Below are 24045 nucleotides of genomic sequence, written 5' to 3'. Positions count from 1 at the left end.
CTTCCAGCCTAGGCCATTCTATGGTTCTATGCTAAAGCTAGTGTGTAAAAGAAGTTGGACAATCTGCACGCCAAAGTTTCCCAATCTCTTCATTGACCACTAACCCTCAGTATGTGTCCGGAGTTAGGGGTAATTAATCCCACCCACAGCTGCCTTGATGGTCATGAAGCCTTTAGTTCAGGACAATGCCAGCACATCTGAAAGCAGACAAGAATTATGCGCCTCTCAGAGTTTAACACAGACCCGCTGATCAGCAGATCATTACAAAAGCACCTCCTAGGCTGCTTCTTTGCAGCACCTGCTGCAGGCAGTTGGTGCTGGTGACTCAGGTCCCAGCACCTGGAACTGCAGCACTAGTGATGATTCCAATTGCACTGCAAGGGTACCCAAGGAAGCTGAGGCTCCAACCCTTTGACTTAAACTGGCTAATCAGAGTCTGAAAGCTAGCCCTCTAAGAAGCAGTATCTGAAACTTATATGATGTTATTTCCAGTTTGCTTATTGTCACCACTAAATGCCATCCAGCTGGTGGAAATTGCATGTATTTTTAAGATGTAAATGAGATATCACTTTCTATTCACCTCTGTTAGGACAGATAGTTTAAGCAATTTTCCACAGAAACTGAACTGCCCGTTGGAAAAAGAGCCTGTAAAGTGCAGGTAGTTGGCTGCCAAAGAATATGAAGACCAAGGCTGTACCATAAAATTATAATGTTAGTTGAGAGTGTAACCCAGCAAAGTACTTTAATCTATGTGTTAAATCCAGACTGACTAGCAGAGGCTTGGTGGACCAGCTGGTGATTTGCAGCCTGTACTTCGAGAGTGCTGGCTTCAGATCCAGAGTAGCTTTTGCGCTTACCTGTTCTTGATTTAAGCCTGGAAGAAAAGCTGACTTAATGCTCATGTATGCAAACAATTTCTCACTGATCAAAACTGTGCTCCATTTGATGCAATGATTTCCCTACAACGGAAAGTTGCCGAGTTTGCATAAAGCAACTCTTCCAAGCACTGCCTAAGATTGATTCTGTTGTTACCCATATACAATACATGCCTTAAAAATTTGCTACCTTCTGGTAAAATCAGTTCTTACAGTGATTGTCCATATTCTGAATATAAATTCAAATTCATTATCATGCCATAATAGTTGATATATGGACACTGACATTTTGTGACTGCTGTATTTGCTTCAGGTGAGTGTACACTTCAGAGGCTTCTAAGGGGTAATGAAGCTATCGCAGCTGGTTTTGTCCTTTAGCTTTTCTACAGAATTTTTGACTAAGTGGATCCACAAGCAGATACAAATCACATGGGTGCTTTTTTTTTTTTTCTCTTTCTAATCCGTTTTGGGACTTTGGCAATCATTTTCTGCAACTTTTAGTCAGTAACAACATGCTTTGAAGAGCTGATGTGAGTCTAAATTTAGGCTCATGCACATATCAGCTGGGAATTCTGCAGCATACAGCAGCCGACGAAATATCATTTACATGGGAGCAGATGAGTGAAGTGTTTGCTGGTTTTTTTAACTTCATATTGATTAATTTGCCTTGGGATTTATCAAGTAATAACTGAAGCAATGAATTCTTTCTCAGTAAGTTATTTAGGTTTTTAAATTAAATTAAATTTTTACTGTAATGTATTTTTATTATATTAGTGTCTAACAATCTAATTTGTGTGAGGCACTCTGTAAACATGTAGCAAGAAGGAGTCTCAGCTCCAGAAAGCTTTCGTAACGAAGGCAGACAAAAAGGGGTAGAGGAACATAGCTGCAAAACTGTGAATTCATTTGTCAGATTCAGTGACAAAACAGAACTAGAACCTCTGTCAATTGAGTGCTGTCCTTGTGCATTCATCCCTTGGCTCGTTAACTCTCTGCAAACACTTTTGCATTCATTTTTTGGGTACATTTCCAGAAAATATTGTGTGCTCCATCCAACTCAGCTGTGTTTAGTTGGTGTTTGGGACATTCAGGGCCTTAAGAGACTAGATTTGATGTATCCTAATGCATCATTTCATCCAAATATATGTTGAACATGAGATATCCACTAGTAGTATAAGACACCGATTTAAAACAGCACTGCTGTTATGGAGACCACAGAGGAAGGACCTCATGTCCATTGCTGGGATGGCTTTCACCACTTTTCTTATATGTTTAGAATTATATTCTTAGTCCCTCTTTATATTTGTGTATCTTAATAATTTGAATCCAGGTTTCTCTGAAAAAAGTATTATTCATTCTTTTATAAAAAGCACAGTCTTCTTCCTCCCAACAGGAGGCATTTTTGCAGGCTATGAAAGGTCACTTTACTTCTTGTTTTTCTTCCACAGGCCTGTTGTATGTTGGCTTTAGTGCCTGTATGTTCGGCCTCTACAGCTTTATGCCAGTGGTCATAAAGAAGACCAGTGCTACTGCCGTCAACCTCTCCCTACTCACAGCTGACCTGTACAGTCTTTTCTGTGGATTATTCCTCTTCCACTACAAGGTATGTCGAAATAAAAGATATATTTGAGTAATAGGAGTATGCCTGAAGAAACATCGATGCAGAGCCATGAAACAAAAGAAGCCTTCAAGCTTCTTAGATCTACACCATAAAAGTGCTGATTATTTTCCCACACCAAAACCAATTTTATGTTATGATTTACAGTTTTTGAAGAGAGTTTATTTTGTCATGTCATTATGAGTTTTAAGATTTGAGTGCCTGTTCATCAGCAACTGTATCACTGATTTTATTCTACTTATCAGAGGAAACTCCGTTGCTGTGACCACACCCAGGGTGGCAGCATGAAGGGAAGGACTCTTCCAAAAATCTCACAGATTTATTGTTTTTTTTTCCTGGGAACAAGCTTGTTTCATTCATGCTAATTCTGAATTTATAACTCGTAACTGTCCATGAATTATGCCTTTCTTATCAGCCAAACCAGTGGCTTGCCTGTTAGTGTAAATGCCAAAACGTTCAGCAGATTTCTGTTGAAGTTAAACTTTTACCTCTTGGATCCTCTAATATTTAAAATATTGTGTTGTACAGGCACACATATGGTCTGCAATTATTCTCCAAGGAATGGCACTTCAGTATTCACAAGTATCCCCCCGCAGTGTCTGTCATATGAAAGCAGCATCGGTGTGCTGGAGATAATTGCTTTTTACCATCATTTATTCATAAGAGGAGGCTTACTTGATAGCTAAAATGGTCGTCCAGATAAGTGTTAGGTAAAGGAAAGCCTTAAAACTCTAGTAGCTAAGCAACTCAAATCAGATTTTGTGATACTAATGGTACCTGAAAGAATCTGAACAAGACATGGAAAATTAAAAGTTTCAGAGTCCAATAAAAAATTGTTTCTCACTGTTGCCTTTTATTTTGGTTTTACAGCTTTGGGAATTTTGCAGACAGAATAAAAGCAGGTATAGAAACAAAAATTTAACTCAGACCACAATGTAGAGGTTGTCTGCTGCTTTACAGGTCTGTCTCAGAGTGATTTGACTCCTCTTTCTTTCTGCCCCAAACTTCAAATCCAAAGTGTCTGACATGAGGTATTTGATAAAAATTGTTCTTTTCTATTAATATTATTTCATATCCACAGCAAAATATTTTTCATTGTGTTAGTCCTCTAACTAAGGAAAATGGCTGTATTACACAGTAGAACACAGACAAACTTATTTCTGGAAGCAGTGGTTGTGGCATTCTAGAAAATCAAACTCCTAGAGGGAGAGACTCAGAAGGCAGGATGGATTGGACAGCTTTGTGCTCAGCATTGCTCACACCTAACAGAAAAGGCAATTTTGCAAATGCAAACCTTAAACTTCAGGCAGTTGAAAGGCAGAAGATGCATAAAAGGTTTCAGTTCTTCCTTGTGTCTAATTGTTAGGTACACTAGCAGAGCCACGAAGGCAGAATTTTCAACCTCATTGACACCCTGGCTTTCTACAGTAAGTGCACATCACCTCGCAACCGCAGTGGCACCTTGGCCTCCCTTTAAGACCTATACTTAAAAAGTGCTTGAGAAGGCTCAGAACTGGAAGGTTTGCTGGTTGAAAGCAGGATCTCATAATTTGTCCTGTTAAACTGTTTGAGTTCTACCTCTGAAGTAGCTGCTGGTCCTCTCGGCCCCTTCCTCATCTGATTAGAAAACTGAAATCTCATTCTCCTGTAGTGAACTCTATCTTACAGTCTTCTTCATAAACTTTTATCAAACTCTTTCTTCAACTTATTTAGCTTTTTTACCTCCACTGCTCTTCTTGGGAAACCATTTCACAACATCATTACACCAACACTTATAAACCTTATTTTCAGCATAAGCTTAAATGGCTGGTTTTGGTGCACTTATCTTTCTGCCAGTAGTATCCCTTAGTATGACGAATGCCCCTGTCTCTTTAGCATTTTACTCCGTTGGTAGAGCAGCAGTCATAACCACTCTTAGCCTCTAGTTCACTAATCAGAGTAAGTCCTTCTCTGCACCTCATCTGGTTGGATTTCATCCTTCCTGAAACAGTCACTTCAACTCGAGAAGCAGGAAAAGTCCCACCAGAACCTGATGCAATGCTCTTATCTCACCATTTCTCCAGGAAGCCTGTTACTGTACAGATAGTAAGACTGTATTTACATTTTTAATCACTGCTTTTCCTCTGTGGTTTGTACTCATTCTGCAATCCATATAATTCGTGTGTGTCTCTGCTTTGTTCTTTCCCAGCTGAAGTGTTGATAAGGAAAAGACTTTTGTCATCTCTAAGCACATGGAAGAGAAGAAGGTTATCAGGAGTAGTCAGCATGGATTTACCAAGGGGAAATCATGCTTGACTACTCTGATATCCTTCTATGATGTTGTAACTGAATGGTTAGATGCAGAGAGACCGGTGGATGTAGTCTACCTTGACCTTAGCAGGGCTTTTGACACATAACATCCCTGTGAGCAAGCTCAGGAAGTGTGGGATAGAAGAAAAGACAGTGAGACAGATTAAGAACTGGCTACACAATAGAGCCCAAAGAGTGGTGAGCAGTGGTGCCAAGTCCAGCTGGAGACCTGTAACTAGTGGAGTCCCTCAGGCATCAGTGCAGGATCCAGTCCTGTTCAACATCTTTATCAATGACCTTGATGACAAGACAGAGTGTCTTCTCAGCAAGTTTACCGATGATACAAAACTGGGAGACTTGGCTGATAGACCTGAAGTCTATGCATCCATTCAGCAAGATTTGAACAGACTTAAGAGCTGGGCAAAGAGGAACCTAATGAGGTTCAACAAGAATAAGTGCAGAGTCCTGCTCCTGGGAAGGAATAATAAAATGCACCAGTACAAGTTAGGAGGCAATCTGCTAGAGACCAGCTACACAGAGGACCTTGGAGTCCTGGTGGACAACAAGTTATCTGTGGGACAACAATGTGACCTTGCAGTCAAGAAGGCCAGTGGTATCCTGAGGTGCATTAAGAAGAGTGTGTCCAGCAGATTGAGGGAGGTTCTCCTGCCCCTCTACTCTGCCCTAGTGAGACGTCACCTATAGTATTGCATCCAGTTCTGGGCTCCCCAATTCAAGATGGACAAGGATTTACTTGAGAGAGTCCAACAGAGGATGATTAAGGGACTCAACACCTGCCTTATGAGGAAAGGCTGAGAGACCTGGGGCTTTTTAATCTGGAGAGGAGAAGACCGAGAGGGGATCTAATCAATGTGTATAAATATATGAGGGCTGGGTGTCAAGAAGGAAGGGACAACCTCTTTTCACTTGTGCCCTGTGATAGGACAAGGGCAATGGATGCAAGCTAGAGCACAAGAAGTTCCACCTCAACATGAGGAAGAAGTTTACTGTAAGGGTTACAGAGCACTTGAATAGGCTCCCCAGAGAGGTTGTGGAGACTTTAAAGACCCATTCGGATGTGTTCCTCTGTGGCCTGCCTTAGATTCTGTGGTCCTGCTCTACAGGGGGATTGGGTTAGACTCGATCTCCAGAGGTCCCTTTCAACCCCTAACATTCTGTGATTCTCCGATTCCGTGATTTGTCAGGACTTTGTTGAAGGGCCTTTCCCAAAATGCAGTGTCAATTTCCTCAGCTGTCAGTGTCTCCTTTCATACCCTTCAAACTTGCCTTGCAGAGGAAATTTGAAGAGAGGCTGTATTGGGAGATCACCTAGATTTAAAAGCCCACTTAGTTACCTGGGTGCTTCTTTAGTTACCATGTTTTTAGCCTCCTTTTCTTTCTGATTTACTATCAGGTATTGCTTTATATGAGGAAGTAGAACTGCAAAGTGTGCCACTTGCCCTTAGTAATGAAGTGTAATATGTTGGCGTTAAATGATCCAGATTTCCCTCCTAGGACTCTGTACACTTGCTTGTTTTCTAGCTTCTGAAAAGGTGTTTCATTCCCAGCCCAGCTGTATGTCTTCTTCAGATAGGCAACTCCTTCTGCTTATTGCTGCCCTGGCCAATCGGCACAGCCCCACTTCACTGGGAAGCAAATAGTTTTATGCTGAATTAGTATCAACTGAGTGGTTTAGGGCCGCTAGCAGAATATAATTTTATGAGTCTTTCAAGAAACAGTTATGATTTTTTCCCTGTGCTGCTGCTTTTGTCAGTTTTTTTATTAGTTTAACTGGGCTTTAGAGCCTCTGAAACCAAACAGAGGAGGAGATTGCATTTGAAGTGGTTTGGTTCGTTAGCATTTCATTTTTTGTAATACAGACTTGCATCACCATGACATGCGAGACTGTGAGTTTATAACACGCTGCATTTATATTCCAGTCCCGTGTGCAGGTATCTTCGTAGCGCATTGAACAGTTCCCACACCTGTGGAAACTAGAAATGCAGCATGTTAATCTGACACAATTCTGGTGATATACTTGTAATGCAAGGTCTTAATTGTTCAAGGTGTTACTGTATTAAAATGTAATGTTTTATGGCTTTCAGTTTGAGATGACTACATTGAAGTGCACCATTCTTAAAAATATCTACATCCCCCAAATAAAACCTCTCCTTCTAGTTCTTCTGTAATCAGTAACTGATTCCAAATATTCCAGTGAATGGGAAACCTGTCTGGCCTCTGGTGGCTGAATATTGGCCACTACTGTAGCATTTAAGTGTACAATTCCGTATCTTCAGCCCTGCTTTCAAATTGCTACCATATTGATGTGTTTTATAAAATTTTGATGTTCAAAACTTTCCTAGCTATCTGTTCTCATTTCACTTTCTTCATAAGCACAATTAAATTATCTCCTCCTTTGAAAAGCAAAAGCCATCAGAGTCCTAAAAACTTAGCAGAAGTTAATGATGATATTATCCCATACTATCGCATTTATCTTCATCTCTGGTTTTTCAGACTCACCTTTTGATTTGAGCTTTGCCTTGATTTTTTTGGGTTTCTGTGAACTTCATTATTTGCAGGAGTGCTAAAACCAGCCTGTGCTAGGCACAGTGTGAAGGACATTTAATGTTCCGAGTAAACAAGACTGTCCTTGCCCTGTGGGGGGCTGTGGTAGCTGGTTTTTGTCATAGATATGCTGCCACCAGTAGTGCTGAGATATTCAGGGCCAGCTTTCTGGGTGTGCGGGGCTGGAACTTTTGTATAACTTAGGCTGTTTTTTGTTTGGGGAATATTCTTATTTACATTTTGCTCTCAGCCTTAGCTTTATTTTTATGTGAATTTTTAAAGTTCGTGCTTTTCGTTTGCCAGCAGTACGTTGTGCTTTAGTCATTCTAAGCAAATTGGGTTCTCACTAAATAACCTAAACAGTTTATTTTATGTTTTCCACCAGCTAGAGCATGCATACTTGATTGTGTTCTGCACCAGCAGGTCGAGTCACACTGTATTGTATCATTACCTAGCAAGCCAAGCACAATCAATTATATTCTGCCTTGGCAAATTCATTCATTATTTTATCCAGGATGCAGCTAGAAAAAATCAGAATTTCTGGATATAGTAAAAATTTCCAAATCAAGAAAATGTATATATTTCATAATAAATCAAGGAAGTCCTATATCTTGATCTAGAATCATGAAGGGTATCTGTGAGAAAGGACTTGGCTACAAAGGTAGGCGTGATACTCAGAACCTTTCAGCATGGGAAAACTGAAAATATACTAGCTGAAACCTCTCTTGCTGATACTTACTGATGCTTCTAAAAATGACTTTTCAGTGCTAATTGTAACAGGAGAGTCCCTCCGATGGAAGGGATCAGATTATAGCCTTCCCATTATATCAAGAAACAAGCCATGAAGGAAACTGGGTTTTAACATAATGGAAGACAGAGGGTACAAGTCAGGAACAATAGCTTCTAATTTCATTTTTGGCAGCACAGATCCTAAGCAATGCCTGTGAATTGGGGATTTATGGAGGCTTCACTGAAATGAAAATGTGGCCCTTACTGGAAAGAAAGGTGAAAAATTAGGAGCCTCCATTAAAAGCATGTACTTTACCATCCTGATCCAAATCAATGAAACCAGTCTGCATTTTCCTGCCAGCTTCAGTTCATTTCACTAAATTAGGAAGGTCTGCCACTCAAGGAACAATCTTAAAAAAATTCAGTTTCATGACTGTGGAGATAAAAGCCATGTCTTACTGTGACTCTGTGTGCTTCCGACAGCCCTGGGTTTTGTCAGTGAAGAATGAATATGATGCCTGTGGTTTAGGAGCAGGAGGTAGAATTGGTTTGGGGGAGGATTGTTTGTTTATTAGTTTGGTCTTTACTTGGCAGCCATCCATAAACACCTGAGAGACTTTGCAGTCATCTGACTAAGCTGAGAAAATACTTCAAATTATGTTCACACTTTTTTTTAAACTTATCTGCAAGTATAAGCTGAAGTCAGTAAGATCCTTTGCTTGCACTTGTTAGGGGACTGACACCTATATATTTTAAACTTTTGACAGTGGAGTTGTCAGTGGTACATCATTATTTCCAGTAGAGCATGCAGTGCAGGCTAAACAACTATTTATTACATTCTTACTTTCTCAGTCACATACTTTAGGATTACATTCTTACTTTTTCAGTCATATACTTTAGGATATTTTCCTGATGAAATTGGATGTGCAAGCTGCTTGACCCATAAACTCTCTGTTGAAATGGAATTTAATCTCACAGGGCCTTTATCCTGGTGGATGCTTCTAAGCCTTTGATGGTAATGAGGATAAATCATATTACTGGGGAATTCTCTATGCCGTTTGTAATGTGCTGAAACCTATGTGCATGTTTCCCTTTCTTTTCCAGAATACTAAATTCCTTACAGTGGGACTGCCTCTCAACAACACTGTTCCCAGGAAGCTGTATTGTCTGCATTCTTTTCATCTAAGTGGCATTTTAAAAGCTGCTTCTTCAGATTTCTTTATATTTCTTCAATTATTTGAGTTTTCTTCTCCAAATTATAATCAATCAGAAAATAGTTAGGTGTCTGTATTTAAAGAGCTACCTTAAGGTAGAAAGGAGTTAGCTGTCTTTGGTTACACTTCAATATATATTCCCATGACAGAAAGGGTCACATCCACTCACCCTTTGTCTGAGGGTGCAGGATACTGTACAATAAAAAAGCTATAAAGTAAAATAACAAAAAAGAGTAGAAGCTGGAAAATGAAATGACTCCCACCAAGATGCTGCACAGTCTGACAGTAGATTTTTAACAACACAGCACAGATATGGCAGCTTCCTGAAAATACTGCTTCGTTAAAAGGCTATCTCTTCCTTTCACAGTGTTATCTTGCAATAGATTTCATTAGTTGCAGAGCATGAATAGTGAAACATAGATACTCACTGTTCTGCAGCCATCAAAAAGGGTGTAAAAGATGTGGCATTTGTATCGCAGAAGTTGTGATGAAAGCTTCCATTTCATTTATGTTCTTTTCTGACACTGGCTCATCATAAATGTCAAGTGTTGTAGGCTGTTGTCTGGGCTCTTAGCCTGAGATTTTTTTGTTTGTTTCATGTTAAAAGACCGCTCACGGTGGAATTAGTTAGAAGTTTTCTAGAAAAATACATTTTTATTGGAAATGCCTAAAGATCAAAACAGAAATGCTAAATGTTTTCAGTATGCTCCCAAGGAAACACAGGCTCACATTTCTCCAACCCTCTCTGTTGTTTTGCCTGCACATCTAGAGAGTTGCAGCAGTACACGTTTTCCAATCTTTTCAGCCAGGACTGGAAGATCTCAAGACATGAGAAGATACAAGTTAGGCAGCTCATGGATTCTGGAAGCCAGAGGACAAATCTCAATTCTGCATTAGGCAGCCCAGAATCCCAAGAAGAAGCTTTCAAGGCTTCCAGGCATCTGCCACGGAGATAATACCAGCAGCTGCCATTGGCAGTTGCCAGAGTTTCCAGTAAGCATACTTTGTTTTAGAAACAAGAGCTTTAGGTGTTTCGTAAGAGAAGCAAATGCAGGATTTCTGTTCTCAGAAGAGCTTCAGTTTCTATTTCACATCTCAGTTTAAGAATTTTTTTTGTTTCTTTAATTAAAGAACAACAGTTTAGTTTCCTAGCCAGGAACTGGTTTGTAATTACAGCAAGAGAATAACCAGGAATTGATCTACCTACCTATGCATGGGTTTATATTCTCTTAACTATGTAATTTAGATTTCTTAATATTCTTAATGAATGCCTGGTTAACAAAGTTGACTGACAACAGCACTCTTCTGTGCCTTGCTACTCCACACCTGGTTGTCAACTTACAGTATGGGTTTTGGGGTTTTTTTGTATCAATGATTAGATAGTCATCATATTTCTTTTCTTTCTCCATTTCTTCCCTCTTTTTATTTTAAGTATTGAATCAAATCTTTTTATATCTCACTATCACCTCTTCCTGCATAGCTTAAGTGTTAAAATGTGAAAAGATTTGTTTGCAATTTCAAAAGAGCTTTCAAATTTGACACATTTATACACTTTTTAAATACAAATAGATATGCAAATAAATTTTCATTTGTCTAAAAAGTGTTTGAAGCCAGTTGAAACTCATGTAATCACTAAATAGAACAATTTCAGACTGAAGGAAGAAGTAGTTTATACTGATTATCCAACCAGTCAGGGGGAAAAAAAGCACCACTATGTAACCGAGTTCTGTGTTTGGTCATATTGGATAGCAAATTGCTTAATGGATATTGAATGCTCAAAAGCAAACATGAAATGAAAAAAAAAGTAAATATTACCTGTAGCAAACAAGTGTGTAAGATCAGCCTGTTCACAAACAGTGCCCAGAGAAAGAAGACAGTATATCTGCCTATGTAATCTGCTCAAATTGATGGTCAAACTTGCTTGAAATAAACCACTTCTGTGCTCTGACTTACAAGGCACTAGGAAAGTAGTTTACTTACTTTATAATGAGAAGCTATTATTTTTCAAACATAATTATGAACAAAGATTTTAAGTCCTAACACAGAAGCTCTGTGTCTCCTCTATTTTTTTTTTTACAAAATCAAGAGGAACCAGAGGATTGTAGATTTCCAAAATTCACATTTCTCAATACAGATGATGTTATGCTGAGGGTCAGTATTGTAAAATACTTAGTTTGGAACAAATAATTGTCTTTAGAGAATGAATTGAACATGAATAAATAAACAGGAATATACTCTGGCTATTGGAGAACTAGGGATAAATGGTTAGGGAATTGCCAAGGGGCAGGGTGTGTGCGTGTGTGTGTAATTGAGGATGCTGTTTCTTTTGGTATGTAATTTGAAGTCACTGCTATCTGCAGTCAAAAGAGGTGAACCCACTAGTCTCTTCTGTCCCCACTTCTGCCTCCAGCCTCAACAGCACTCCAAATACACGGGCAGCCAAAGGGCAGCAACAGCATTGCACTGGCGGAGTATGCTGTGGTACCCTTACATTTAGCGTAAGGTCTCCATCCATCAGTCATTTTCATTTGAAGTTAATAATTGGATATTATTAACTTCAGGAAATGCAAAAAGCCAAGCTTTGAGCACTTAGAGATAAACAACAGTCATCTTACATTACCTTTTTTTGAATTAGTTTTCTGTTTCAATACAAGGAAAAAGTTGTTCAGAGATCTCTTAAATTGAGCACAGAGTACATTACAAAGTTGAATTCTAACTGCGAAGGAAATAATGTTCCAGAAAAAGTAGTGAAGAGTCATGTGAAAGGTAAAGGTGAAGGGCTTATAATTCCTATCCAATATGAAAACAGCGGAAATCTTCCTGCTGTTGGAAATAAATTAACTCTTGAGTGATCAATCTTCAACAAAACCATATTGTTTTTAAAGGCCCATGGTGAGCATGGGCTTACAAAGGGAATTTAGAGGAGTGGAGCAATACAAATGCATAACGGAGAACAAGAAAATTATTTGAATGAACTGCAGAAAGCAAAAATATTGTAACTCATGCTACCTTTTTCTTTATTAAAAGAAAACACACAGACAGAAAAAAATAACAAAGAGATCCTATTAAAACAGCAAAAATTGCTTCTTACATATGGAGAGAATAGTTTTGCTATGCAAAGACAACAGAGGGCAAAATTGAACAACTTTTAGTTTGGCACAAAAATAAAATTGGGACCTTATGACACATTCAGTAAGGACAAGAGTCAAATACAAAGACAATGCACAATAGTTAATAGAAGTGGAAATTACTACATCAGAAGTAGAAACAGAACACAATAACGTGAATACTTTCAAGCTTGAAAAATATATACAGTTGGAAGAATTGTATATGAAGTAGGCAATAAACTAAAATCAGAAGTAGACACCAGCGAAGAATAATTAAGAGTATGGAGATAAATGAAAAATTGGATAAAATACAGTCTGGTTCACAAAAGTAAAACATCCAATCTAAATCGGATAATTTAACAGATTTTTGGAGACAAAAATCCAATGGTATATCTAATCTGTAAGGTTTTTGTACAATGCAATGTAGAAAGTTATCCATCAAGGTAAGGAACAGGATTAGCACTGTAAAGATTGGAAGCTAAGTAAGAAACTAGCTAATGAGATATCGAAGTTCAAGGTGGGTCTGGCTGCTGAACTTGGATAGATGCTCTCTGTGATTCACCCATGAGAGGATGACAGGAAAAACAGGGAAAGAGACTTAGAATTTGGAAAAAACTTGAACCAGTTTAATGAAAGAGAAAACAACACTAACAATAACAAAATGTTGAGCTATATACAGATATATACAAATATGCTAATATATTCAAAGATACAAGAGAATATGTTAATACAGAACCCATGCCTTCTGGGTGGCAACTAGGTCCCAAGCAAGGAAGTCCCAGACTGAACTTGGCAGCAGACACAAGCACCTGAGCCCAGAATCCCACTGACAGTACAGAAAATCGGGAAATGAACGGTGCTTTTCTGCAGTGCGAAAACAGGAGGCAGGAACACCAGAAGTGCTGGGAGAGATGACAAACAGCCAGGAACAATCCTTCCAGCACAGCAAACACTCAACACCCTCAGGCTCTTTTTAGGCACCCTTTTATACTGAGCACTATGGGAAGGAATACCATGATTGGTCCATTTGGGTCACCTCACCCATACTCTCCTCCGCACAGGCACAGCCACCACTTCCCCATGATTGCCACCTATGCCAGGAGCCCCAGAAAACTTTTATCCTGGGGCTCTCAAACCAAGATGTGAGGATAAAGGACAAGGCAACGTGCTGAGAAACAGCTTCCTAGAAGGAGCTCACTGATGGAAGTTCCAAGGAGTTGGTCTGAAGACTGGTCTTGTGTAGTGACTGTAGTAATAGCTTTGGCACTCTTGGTGGGAAGAATGATTAAAATAATCAGGCAGCAAGAGCTGGATGACATTGAGAAATGCTATGAAGCACAAAGTAGGAGGTAATGTCTGTGGCAACAGATGGGAGGAATTTGAGCACGGTTGTGACAAAGCTGTTTCCAAATGGGTCAGTCTAGGTATTTCTGGTATTGATGGAGAAATGCTAATGCCACAGGACAGGACAGCACATTGCAAGCTGTAAGTTCCGGAGTTTTTTACTTGGCTCAAGAGGACCAAACAGAGCTTTTTCTCTTATCTGCTTCAAAGCTTTGACAGAGTAAGTCTACATCTGCTAACAATATACTGAATGTGCAAATCCTAAAAAATGTTTGTTGTTTGTAACATAGCTTTGATTTCTGATGGACTGGGAAGGACTATGGTACTTCCACATATATAAATATTCACAGGGAGGAAAGGAGAATTGTCCGAGCTAAAGACATGAGAACATATGTGTCAAAACTGAAAATGCATTAATTTGGTATAGTAATTAGGGGTATTTTTTGGCTATCGTAGCAGAGAGGTTCCAGAAGAGACTTCAGATAGGTTAGGAGGGAGTGGACAAAAGCCTTGATAATGCTTGCAGGAGGGCATTGCATATTTGACAGATGGAATATGTGATCTGACTGTACAGACTCCTAAGGAGTTGGATTCGATGTCTTAGAACGTGCTCTCCATTCTGATTCCTTCAAAGAATCATAGAATCATAGAATGGCCTAGGCTGGAAGGGACCTTAGAGATCATCTAGTCCAACCTCCCTTCATGTGCATGTCTTGTGAGTTGACTCAGTTGAAAGCTCTTGGAGCTCCTGGAGTTTGGCCTCATGTTGCCTGCAGCAAACATGCCAGACCACGGAGAACCCCAATGTGAAACAGCCATAACACACTCCCTCCAGACAGCTTACAGAGTCACTCATGGCAAAAGTAACTGCCACTGCATATTCCTTATTTCTCAGGGCAGGAGTGCTCCCTGTTTGTGTGGCTGAGCAAAAAGAACTCAGGTCTGGGAGAGCGCTACTGCAGGAATATATTATTTTCAGCAGAAAAATATAAACAAAGGGTCCAAGGTGAATCAATTATTGTAACCTTGGTTTTGAACACACTGAACACAATTAGCCGTGTATATGGTGGTAGAGAATCAAGTACAGCAGACAGCTGCTGCAGTATTAAATACACAGAAAGCCAGAGACACATGGCAACAGACAGCTGAGCAAACCAGCAAAGAATATTGAAATGTAAAAATGGGGAGGGGAAATTTGGTTTATTTTTATAAGCATTTCTGTTGTGCTCCTCCTTTTTGCATTAAGAACATTTAAAAAGATAACTGTTTTACCACTGTCTTGCCAAGTGGTTGATATAAAATAACCAGAAATGAAACCCCGTTATCCCACAGTAAAGATGCTCACAGGAAATTAGAGCAGTGTGTTTTAACTTCACATGAAAATCTCTCTACTATGTAGATAAGATTAAAACAGATTGCAGGACTCATTCTACCTTGCACTTTCTAATTAGACAGACTGCTGGTACCACAGGGATACTGAACACAGGCTCGTTTTTTCTTCACATCTGATGGCAGACAACAAAGGGAAGTAGAAGAGAAAGCAGCTTTCCCATCTCTCCCAGCACCTAGAATAGGAAGATAAGCCATTGCACACAAACATTTTGCCCTAACTGGCACATATTGGTAAAGGACATTTTTTCTAATGATTTGAGAAGCACAAAATCATGCAAATGAGTGCAAAACCAGTATTGGCCTTTACAACTGCCTGCATCAACCTCGGAGCATTTTCTCCACATGCTGTCAGTTTTCTCCATAAGTTTGTTTTATTCCACCAGTGAATTCCAGGAAAACTATGCAGTTTCCCAAATTTTAACAGAATTTGTGGTGACAGCTTTCCACATCTTTCTCCCATACAGAAGAGCTTAGGACTTTCTCACTCACCACTATCTTACCAGTTAAACTGTGACCACAAGCGAGCACCATACAAGGACTGAAAATGAGAGAACTGCTATATGGCAGAAGGCATGGACCACTATGATTTGCCTACAGTAAAACAAGCACTAGAACAGAATCTTTGAAAATCAAAAGATGTATCATATGACTACTTCACATCACAATTTTTATGCAACATTTGTGATTCAGTATAAGCCATAGTAATGGTGTAGTAAGGATGCAAGCAGGCAGAAGGAATTGAGGAGTATGGCCTTTGTCTCGTGGATGAAATGGGAGAGGCAAAACGTTTTTTGCCTTCTTTCTTTTCACCAAACATGGCAATGAGGCTGATGTTGGGATTTTGCTGTCATTGAAGTAAGCCCGATGCTTCTTGGTTTGGGTTCTATCTGGCATGAGCAACAATGAAGTGTTGAGATATGCCCTGCAACTCAAGCCTCCTTCATCTAGTGAAAAACTTCTGATGTGACTGCCAGTGGACAGAAGAGAAAAGATAAAAAACATGTGGAAGAACTAGCTACAAATTTCACTTTGCATCCCATCTGAGTTTAGAGGGCAAGATAGGTTCTTAAGTCATCACTTAAGACTATGTCCTCACAGTTTGCCCTGGAATTAGCTGGAGGTCATTAAAGTGTGAAGATAATGGAATCCTCCTTATATCGGACAGACTCACTCCCTAGAAGTTACCATTGTTACTGGAGTTTTCCAGCACCCCTTGGTACCTTTCTCCGCAAGGGAACTTACACTTCTGCTTGGGCATTCAAGCTGCTACAGCTGGAGAGCTGAGAGGGCATGCTAAACTGTATCTCAGTGGTTTGGGTCCATTTAGGGATCTCTAGGTTAAAGAGAGATCTGGCAGTACATATAAAAGTTCAGGTGTACAAGTATTGTCTATTCAAACGCAATCTGAAAAACTGAAAGCAGCCCTTCTGCTGTTTGGTGCCATTTGGGTTTTACAAAATACTGTGTTTCACTGTTGATGGCTGCTCCAATTGCTGTTGATGACAAAGATATATCATCACCTGCCTAGGGCTCAGATCTGCAGGCCATTTGGAAAGAGGTCTGTGTATTCCTAGGAAATATTCTGCCCATAAGTCCCACCTGAGATCGGTGATCAGCCAAAGGTTGGGGCTTTATCTCTCCCCCCTGAAGGTAGACAGCAGTAATGGAGGCTTAACCAGCAGAACGTTCTCCCAGTAAAGAGCAGAGGAGATCCTAAATCCCAAAGGGACTTCTTCCTCACAGGCTGGAACAAAAATCAGCAGCAGTAGGTTGAGTGAGTCACAGTCCCAACCTAAGACAAATTTGGCCAGATCCTGGTGGGTCTGAGCTGAGGGAGTCATCAGGGAGCACTATGAGCTGCGACTAGGATGCTGGCTCCCGTTCGTGTTAATAAAGTTATATGTTTGTAATATCCAGCTACGAAAGTGAAAGCACTGCGTGAATTCATAGCTCCCAGAACTCTCACTCTCCCTAGTACTGCTGCTGGCTGGAGAGAGCATGCATCCCTCAGTGCAACTTCTGCCCTTGGTCACAGTGAACTTCATTTGCTGTGTTGGAGGTGAAAATAGAACACAATGTGAAAAGAAGCTCACTCTCTTGATCAGTTCATCAAACCAAGTCTGTTTGCTATATAAAAGATAATGAGAGAAATTTGGTTTTAACTCCCTTTGCTCAGACCACTCAGGTACTCATGTGTGAAATTACCCAGGGGTAAAAGACATAAGTCAGTTCAAGAACCCCTGTTGACCTTAGCTTTGGTGGGCTGTGCAGCACATGCTTCAAACTGAATTAGTTTTGAAAACAGAGAGGTTCATCGGACTGCACAGACCCACTGATTGGAATAAGACAGTGGTGGAAACTGCCTGTCTGGAGAGCATGGAGGATGTCAGCAGAAATACAGGACTAAATTAATTCCACCTGATGTGTACATTTTTGTCCTTCTTCATCAATGTGGTTCTTAGGAGATCACTTCTCTTTTAAGGTTTAAAATTTGAATTCATAGACCTGATTTCTTTATGCATTTTTATCAAAATGTGGAAAATTTTTAGATAAGGTAGGGGAAAAGGTAGTTATTCTGCTCTGTACTTCATCACTGAATACATGAAATATGACAATTCTAAATATTCCTACAACAAAAAATTCCTCTTAAAGACTTAAAAAGCACAGTTGGGTTGCCATAGGCTAGGAGCTGGGCTTCATATTACCTACCAAGAGATTCAGTCTGTGGCTGCTGTTGTGAAACACAAATGGGACTGGAGCACTGCAGCTCCAGTAGTCTGCTCCTGCATACCATTTCCAGTTCAAGGGACCGAGTGAAAGAGAATCTGCATTTTCATAACCATTCTAATATGGTCATGATCATTATAATGATAACCGAGTAAAAAAAATAAATCCGCAAATCATTGAGTTTCTTTGCCTGTGTGGGCTTCTCTGCAGACTCACGTCTGTCTTTTTTGTCACTTTGGATATTGTTTCGCCCTAGTGTCAGTGGTGTCAGTGGTAACGTGGATGTGAACATCAGTGACATCACTACTTGTTTGCAGGTTCCTTCTGCAACAGCCAGTCAGCAGAGATGCACATATCTAGATATTTAAAAATACTTTTTCGTAGAGGAAATATGTTTCTGTAGAAAGTGAGAGAGAAGTCAGAAAAATGAAGCACAATATCATTCTCAAGTAGCTTTTTAGGCAGAGAGAGGAATTACAGACTTCCTGAGAGTCTGCAGTTTGGCACTGCAGTTGTGTAGAGGGTAGCAGTGAAAAGTGATCTTCCCTCACTTAATTCCTTAGGAATAGCTCTGTCTGCTGATTTTGAATGTGTCTCTTTTGTTGTCCATTAATAGTGCATCTCAGCAGATGAGGTTTGCAGGTCAAGATAAAAAAACTCCAAAACCTACATGTAGACAGAGCAGTAGAGTGTGTCTGGAAAGCCTATCTTCAATAAAATACAAAGGTCTCAGCTGGAGTCTGAGGATCATAGTGCAGTGAACAACAATTTTTTTATTTGATTATCTAAGTCTGCATCTTCCCATCACACCACTGGATTCACTGCCATTTAATAGGAGAAAAATATCTGTGGATTTCAGAGGGGTTTGGGTCATTCTGACAGAGTATTGACAAAAACCAGATATTTCTCATATACCTACAGTATATATTCCTATATTAACATTACTAACAACTCTTCAATGCTGCAGAGAGCTGCTGCAGAAAATAATTCGGCCAGAACCTTAACTTGTTTCTAAGGAAGGCAAAGATGGGATTGTTACAGGGCTGTCAGGATCCAGGTCTCTTTGCACCAGCTGTGCATAGATACCAAAGACAAATGATTCACAAGCCTTTGTTTAGATTTCCCCCACCTTCATCCAAACCCTTTTTCCCAGGCTGGAGATCTGCCACGTTGGGGACACACTGCCACGGAGAGAATATTATTGAGAAAAAGAGCCCACTGGCAGGAAGCCCCTGGGAGAGGAATGAGCGGCATGGCCAGGAGGAGGTGTATGTGGTAGAGCTGGAGCCATGAACTAAAATGAAAGTGAATTGGTTTTGGCTGGGCAGCTCCTAAAGCAAGAAAAAGGGCACATTTAGCTGCTGGAAGCCCCATAGATTCCTCACAGCAGGACACAAGGCAATCACAAATCTGCCTGGCACTCGGATTGTACTGTGGAGCAAGCCAGCTGGCTGTCCGGGGTGAGAAATTCAGGCCTACGTTGGGAAGGAGTGGGAAACTAGGGAACTAGTTCCTGGCCTGGGAAACTAGATGTGTTTGGCTCCTGAGTTTTGCTTCTGCTTAATCAAGTCTGGTGCTGCCAAGCAGTACCCGAGTTCAGATGCAAAGAGAAAGTAGGGGGGGGAAATGCTCAGAGCAAAACTGAAGTGAAAATGGGGTGAAAAAAACCCCAAACAACTGGAAAATGTTTTGAAATTATTGACTTGGATTTGATTGCCACATGGGGGAGATCTAAGCCTAAACAGTCCTATCAGAGCAGTGTCACATGAGACAATCCTTCAGCAGACACAGGGTGAGGCTCAACAGTGTTTTTGTGGCTGGTGGGACAGCTGGATGATTACATCAAATCATGTTACCAGGTGGCATATGAAGACCTGGTGACATTCCTGGAAAAAAAGCAATTAACAGCTGATGAAAAGCAGAACTCTTCCTACCATGTAGTCCTCCTGACACACTTTAAACTTTACTCATTATGGTGCTTTCCCTCTAAAATGTGCGTATTAGCTGTGGGAAACAAAAACATACGGTCACATGAATTATATGCTCAAAGATACTGTGGATTTTGGAAAAAAGCCAAATGTTTCCTCAGGTGAGAAGCTGGACGTGGGTTCTGTAGCTGTAGTGACAGATTAATGTCACTACAAAGTTAGTTTAAGTAAAATTTGATCTCACAGTAATGATTATTTCTTTAAATATAAAAAGCACAATTGCTAAAAAGCTTCTTCTTAGATGATATAGTTTGCTCTATCCTTTTTTGTGCTATGTTAAAATGATCCAGAGGAAACAAACCGATCATCCACCAAAGCACAGTAGTCATTTAGGATTAAAAAACAGACTTGCAGACTTGTAAAATAGTGAAGTACTTCACCGAACAGCTAATAACAGGTTGCAGCTAGTTGTTGCTGTTTAACTACGGATCCCTGACATTTGCAGAATACAGGCACTTTTTAAAGTCACAATGAGTACTGGTGTATAGATCCCCAGTTCTGTGTCCCCACCAACAAGCTGCCTACACAATTGGTCCTTCATGGCTTCTCACACAGAGCATGCAGGAATAACCTGCAGTCTAGAATTGAGAGACAAGTCATATGGGCTTAAAGCTATTTTTGGGTCCCCCATAACACTATCTAAATCGAATATCCAGTTATCTGTGTTTTTGAAACCCTGCCTTGGCTCTTTATAGAAAGGCATTTTTTAATAGAAATTACTCTGAAGCATCTTTAAAAAAATATTCCTGCAATATCACAGTTTTACACTGAAACTCATTAAAAATATATGAATAAATATCTCTTTATCTGCAAGGAGTAACATATTGCCTTAAAGGTTATTTCTGTTGTATGTTTAGTCCAGCCACACTGAGTCTGGATAGGTCAGAAAATTCAGGCTGAGCTCTGACCTAGTGGAGCTGTGTGCCAAAATATGTGTGCTTGAACTTTCAATTTACTGGCCTCTGTACGTACCTTCAAACCTCTTGAAGTCAACCGAGAGCATGTTTCACAGGTGAAGTACATTGTGTCCAGATTCATATTATATCTTCTAGCATCTGTTTTGTGTTCACAAGCAAGAGAAGGTGCAGGCGGGCATTTTAAGTGCCTTTATAAAAAAAAATATACTTTAAAAAGTATATGTGTTTTAAATGCTTATTTAAATGTTTATTTAATGATATTTTTTATTACCAACGGAATGTTATACTTCACAGACATGTGGTTTAGCTGTAATTAACTTCTAATTTGTCTACTACCTGTCAGACAACTGTTGATGGTAGTACCCAACACTGGAGCTGGAGGAACCTGGAGTCGGAGAAGTAGTTGGCTTGTCTAAAAGCACAACAAAATCAGCTTTGGATCTGTGACCAGAACATAACTTTCCCAAGTCCCACCTGATCAATACTTACTATGCCTGGGCCCTGGGAAGGGAGTGGTTAGCTGTTCGTTATGGAAGACAAGGGAGCTAACGGGAGCGAATCAACGTTCAATGAGACATTCCCATAAAAAGTCGACATCCCAGTGACAGGGGATCTGCCCTGTGCAATGTGTGCCAAAACAAGGGGCTGTCTGTGGGTCTTCATGAGCCCAGGATAACCGGGGCTGTATCTAATGACTCCACTCTTATTTCTGCTTAGTTTTCAGGACTGTACTTGTTGTCGTTCTTCACTATCCTTGTTGGGCTGGTGCTCTACTCTTCCACGTCCACGTACGTAGCCCAGGATCCTCGAGTGTACAAGCAGTTTCGAAACCCTTCAGGACCTGTTGTGGACCTGCCAGCCACCGGCCAGCTGGAGCCTTCGGTAACATACACCAGCCTGGGGCAGGAGACAGAAGAGGAGCCTCACGTTAGAGTTGCTTAAACCCAGGGTTGTTGATCGCCTACTGATGATTCAGTGGAGCTCATATATCCATTATCTCTGTATTGTACATAGAGAAAGGTATTTAGCAGGTGCAGTTACACTGGTGAGCTGCAAGGTAGCAAATAAGGAAAGCTCATAAAAATACAAATCAATTGTTCCAAAGTGTTCATTGCAAGGAGATGTCAGTCCCTCGGTTACAGTATGAGCAGCATGTTTGCAATACAAATTGCTGTATATGAATCAGTTAACGTCAAACTACCTGTGAAAGACACTTAATATATAAGCTGAAATTACAAAAAAGAAATTCGTAGAAGGGTGTTTTTGCACCCACTGACCGATATTATGCCTAAGCCACACCAGTTGTGGAAAAGCCACCTTTTTACAGCAAATACACTTGTGCAGTCACTGTTAATTTCTCTCTAAGATTTTTTTGCACCAAATAGATGGGTTAATTGTGGTAGCAACACACTGACACATGTTTGCTAGCAGCTTGGATTTGGTGAGGGAGAGACAATTAATTCATCTGTACTATCTGTCTAGTTGCCCTTTCTAGGTAATCTGCTCCATGAATCCAGAGAAGGGACAACTTACAATATCCGTCTCTATTCTAGGAATAGGTATAAGGCGAGCATTTTAGCCTTTCTATATTTGCAGAAATCAAGTACTCAAGCATTGACCTCTCTATGATCCATGGCAGATTTCCTAGCGGCTAAGGTTCTGCATCAGGTGACAGGGAGTTAGTTTCTCTGTAGTTGTGACTTAACACAGATTTCTTACTTTTAAAATTTTAATCTGTAAAAAGAAAAATGCATTTTCTAGTTTCCTATATATTGTACCTCTCCATGATCATGTGGATCAGGGCAATTATTTTAAATACTCAGTGCATCGAGGGCGCCTTCTGCTGTTCTAGCTTGCTTAGTCTCCTCTGATTCATTATTCTAACAATAACTATTTAGAAATATGTCTGGTTTTCACCAAAACTCACAAATTGCAAAAATCAGGAAGACTAAGCAAGGAATTCATGAGCAGAAAGACTGGACTGTCTGCTGGTGTTGCTGCAGTAGCACAAAGGCATTCATACAGCAGCCACTTATTTTTCAGTGACTACAAAAGTAGCAGAAAAATTCAGCAGTTTTCGTACATTTCTGGGGACATGTGAAAATAGTAAGGGTGTGCTCCGCAACTGTACTTCTGCTCCAGGAGCCTTATCAAAATTGGGAAACCTTAGTCAACACCTTGAAAAATCCATCTCTGCCTGTGTGTTTGCCCTTCTGAGAGCCTAATAAAAGGAAATCATCATTTCAACATCCATCATCTATTTTTAATTTAAAATTAAGGAAAGAGAGATGATCTTATATGTAACAGATAGGAGGGGGATCCAGGAGAGCTTGATTTTAATTCACAGATCTGCCACATCTCTGTGTGATGCTCGGGCATGACTTACCTTCTGTGTGGCTGAATTTCCCAATCTGTATATATGGGAATAATGATATTTTACCTACCTCACAGGGGTGCTATGGGACCAAGTTATTTTAAAATGCTTCAGGTTCTTCAGAAGGAAGGAGTTTAAGAAGTACACAATTGTGCTGTAAAAGCCTATATACATCCATTGTATTTGAAAATGGAGTTTACAGCAGAGTTGATGAATATTTTGCTTGTGGGTGTAGAAGATAAATTTGATTTGAATGTTATTCTGCTGAAGAAGTCTGTCTCAAGCAAAAATGTAGGGCTTCATGTTTGAAAAATACATCTTACCTATTTCTATTTAAAAAAGGAAAAAAAAAAACAATCTATACTCTGGATATTGGAAAGGCCACACAGTTCAACCAGGCAGGAGGAATTTCTGCTGAGGTAACATTTCTCTTTTATAGTCCTGTTCTGCTTTAATATAGAAAGGACTTCCCTGAAGCGGACTATGAGAAGTATGTACGCATAATATACATCAAGTGACAAATGCCAAAATGCTATTGAACAGCATAAGTATTTTGTATCCTTGCTGTGGAGGAGAGGCAACTTCTGTCCCACCATGTTTAGGCTGTCTGCCATGATTCTGCTGCAGCTGAAGGAAGGGTCCACGGTATTGCCAAACCACGCCCAAAACTGGTCCAAAAGCTTTGGTTCAGATGGCTTGGGTTTAAAATCGTATCAAATGGATGATTTTTGTTCCCTGCCTTCCGTTTATTTGATCTTTTTAGCACTCATATTTCCAATCTTTTCCTCTTACACCACTGAGAATTAAAAAAAGAAAGACTCCCACAGAGAAACAGAGTCTGTATTCTGGGGATATTAAGAACAGTCTAAATACTATGGGATTAAAGAAAAAAGATTGAAAACCACA

General features: G+C 40.0%; 1 protein-coding gene across 1 annotated transcript; it reads left to right on the top strand.

Moving 5' to 3' along the window:
• Nucleotides 1-2327: 2327 nt before the first annotated feature.
• On the top strand, nt 2328-22710 carry SLC35F1 (solute carrier family 35, member F1). The gene is made up of 2 exons (XM_009867478.1): nt 2328-2478; nt 21483-22710. Exons 1-2 carry the CDS (start codon nt 2353-2355, stop codon nt 21705-21707), a joined length of 351 nt encoding a protein of 116 aa, XP_009865780.1. The 5' UTR covers nt 2328-2352; the 3' UTR covers nt 21708-22710.
• The last annotated feature ends 1335 nt before the right edge of the window (nt 22711-24045 follow it).

Source organism: Apaloderma vittatum, unplaced genomic scaffold (assembly GCF_000703405.1).
Source record: "Apaloderma vittatum isolate BGI_N311 unplaced genomic scaffold, ASM70340v1 scaffold10734, whole genome shotgun sequence".
NCBI classification, from domain to species: domain Eukaryota; kingdom Metazoa; phylum Chordata; class Aves; order Trogoniformes; family Trogonidae; genus Apaloderma; species Apaloderma vittatum.
Note: the sequence above shows the minus strand (reverse complement) of the source record. Positions and strands in the feature narration are given on the sequence as shown.

Excerpts from the sequence above, each read along its gene's own strand:
- SLC35F1 (XM_009867478.1), top strand. The coding sequence starts at position 2,353 with ATGTTCGGCCTCTACAGCTTTATGCCAGTGGTCATAAAGAAGACCAGT. Across the intron at positions 2,479-21,482 it reads TATTCCTCTTCCACTACAAG|TTTTCAGGACTGTACTTGTT; the intron begins GTATGTCGAAAT and ends ATTTCTGCTTAG.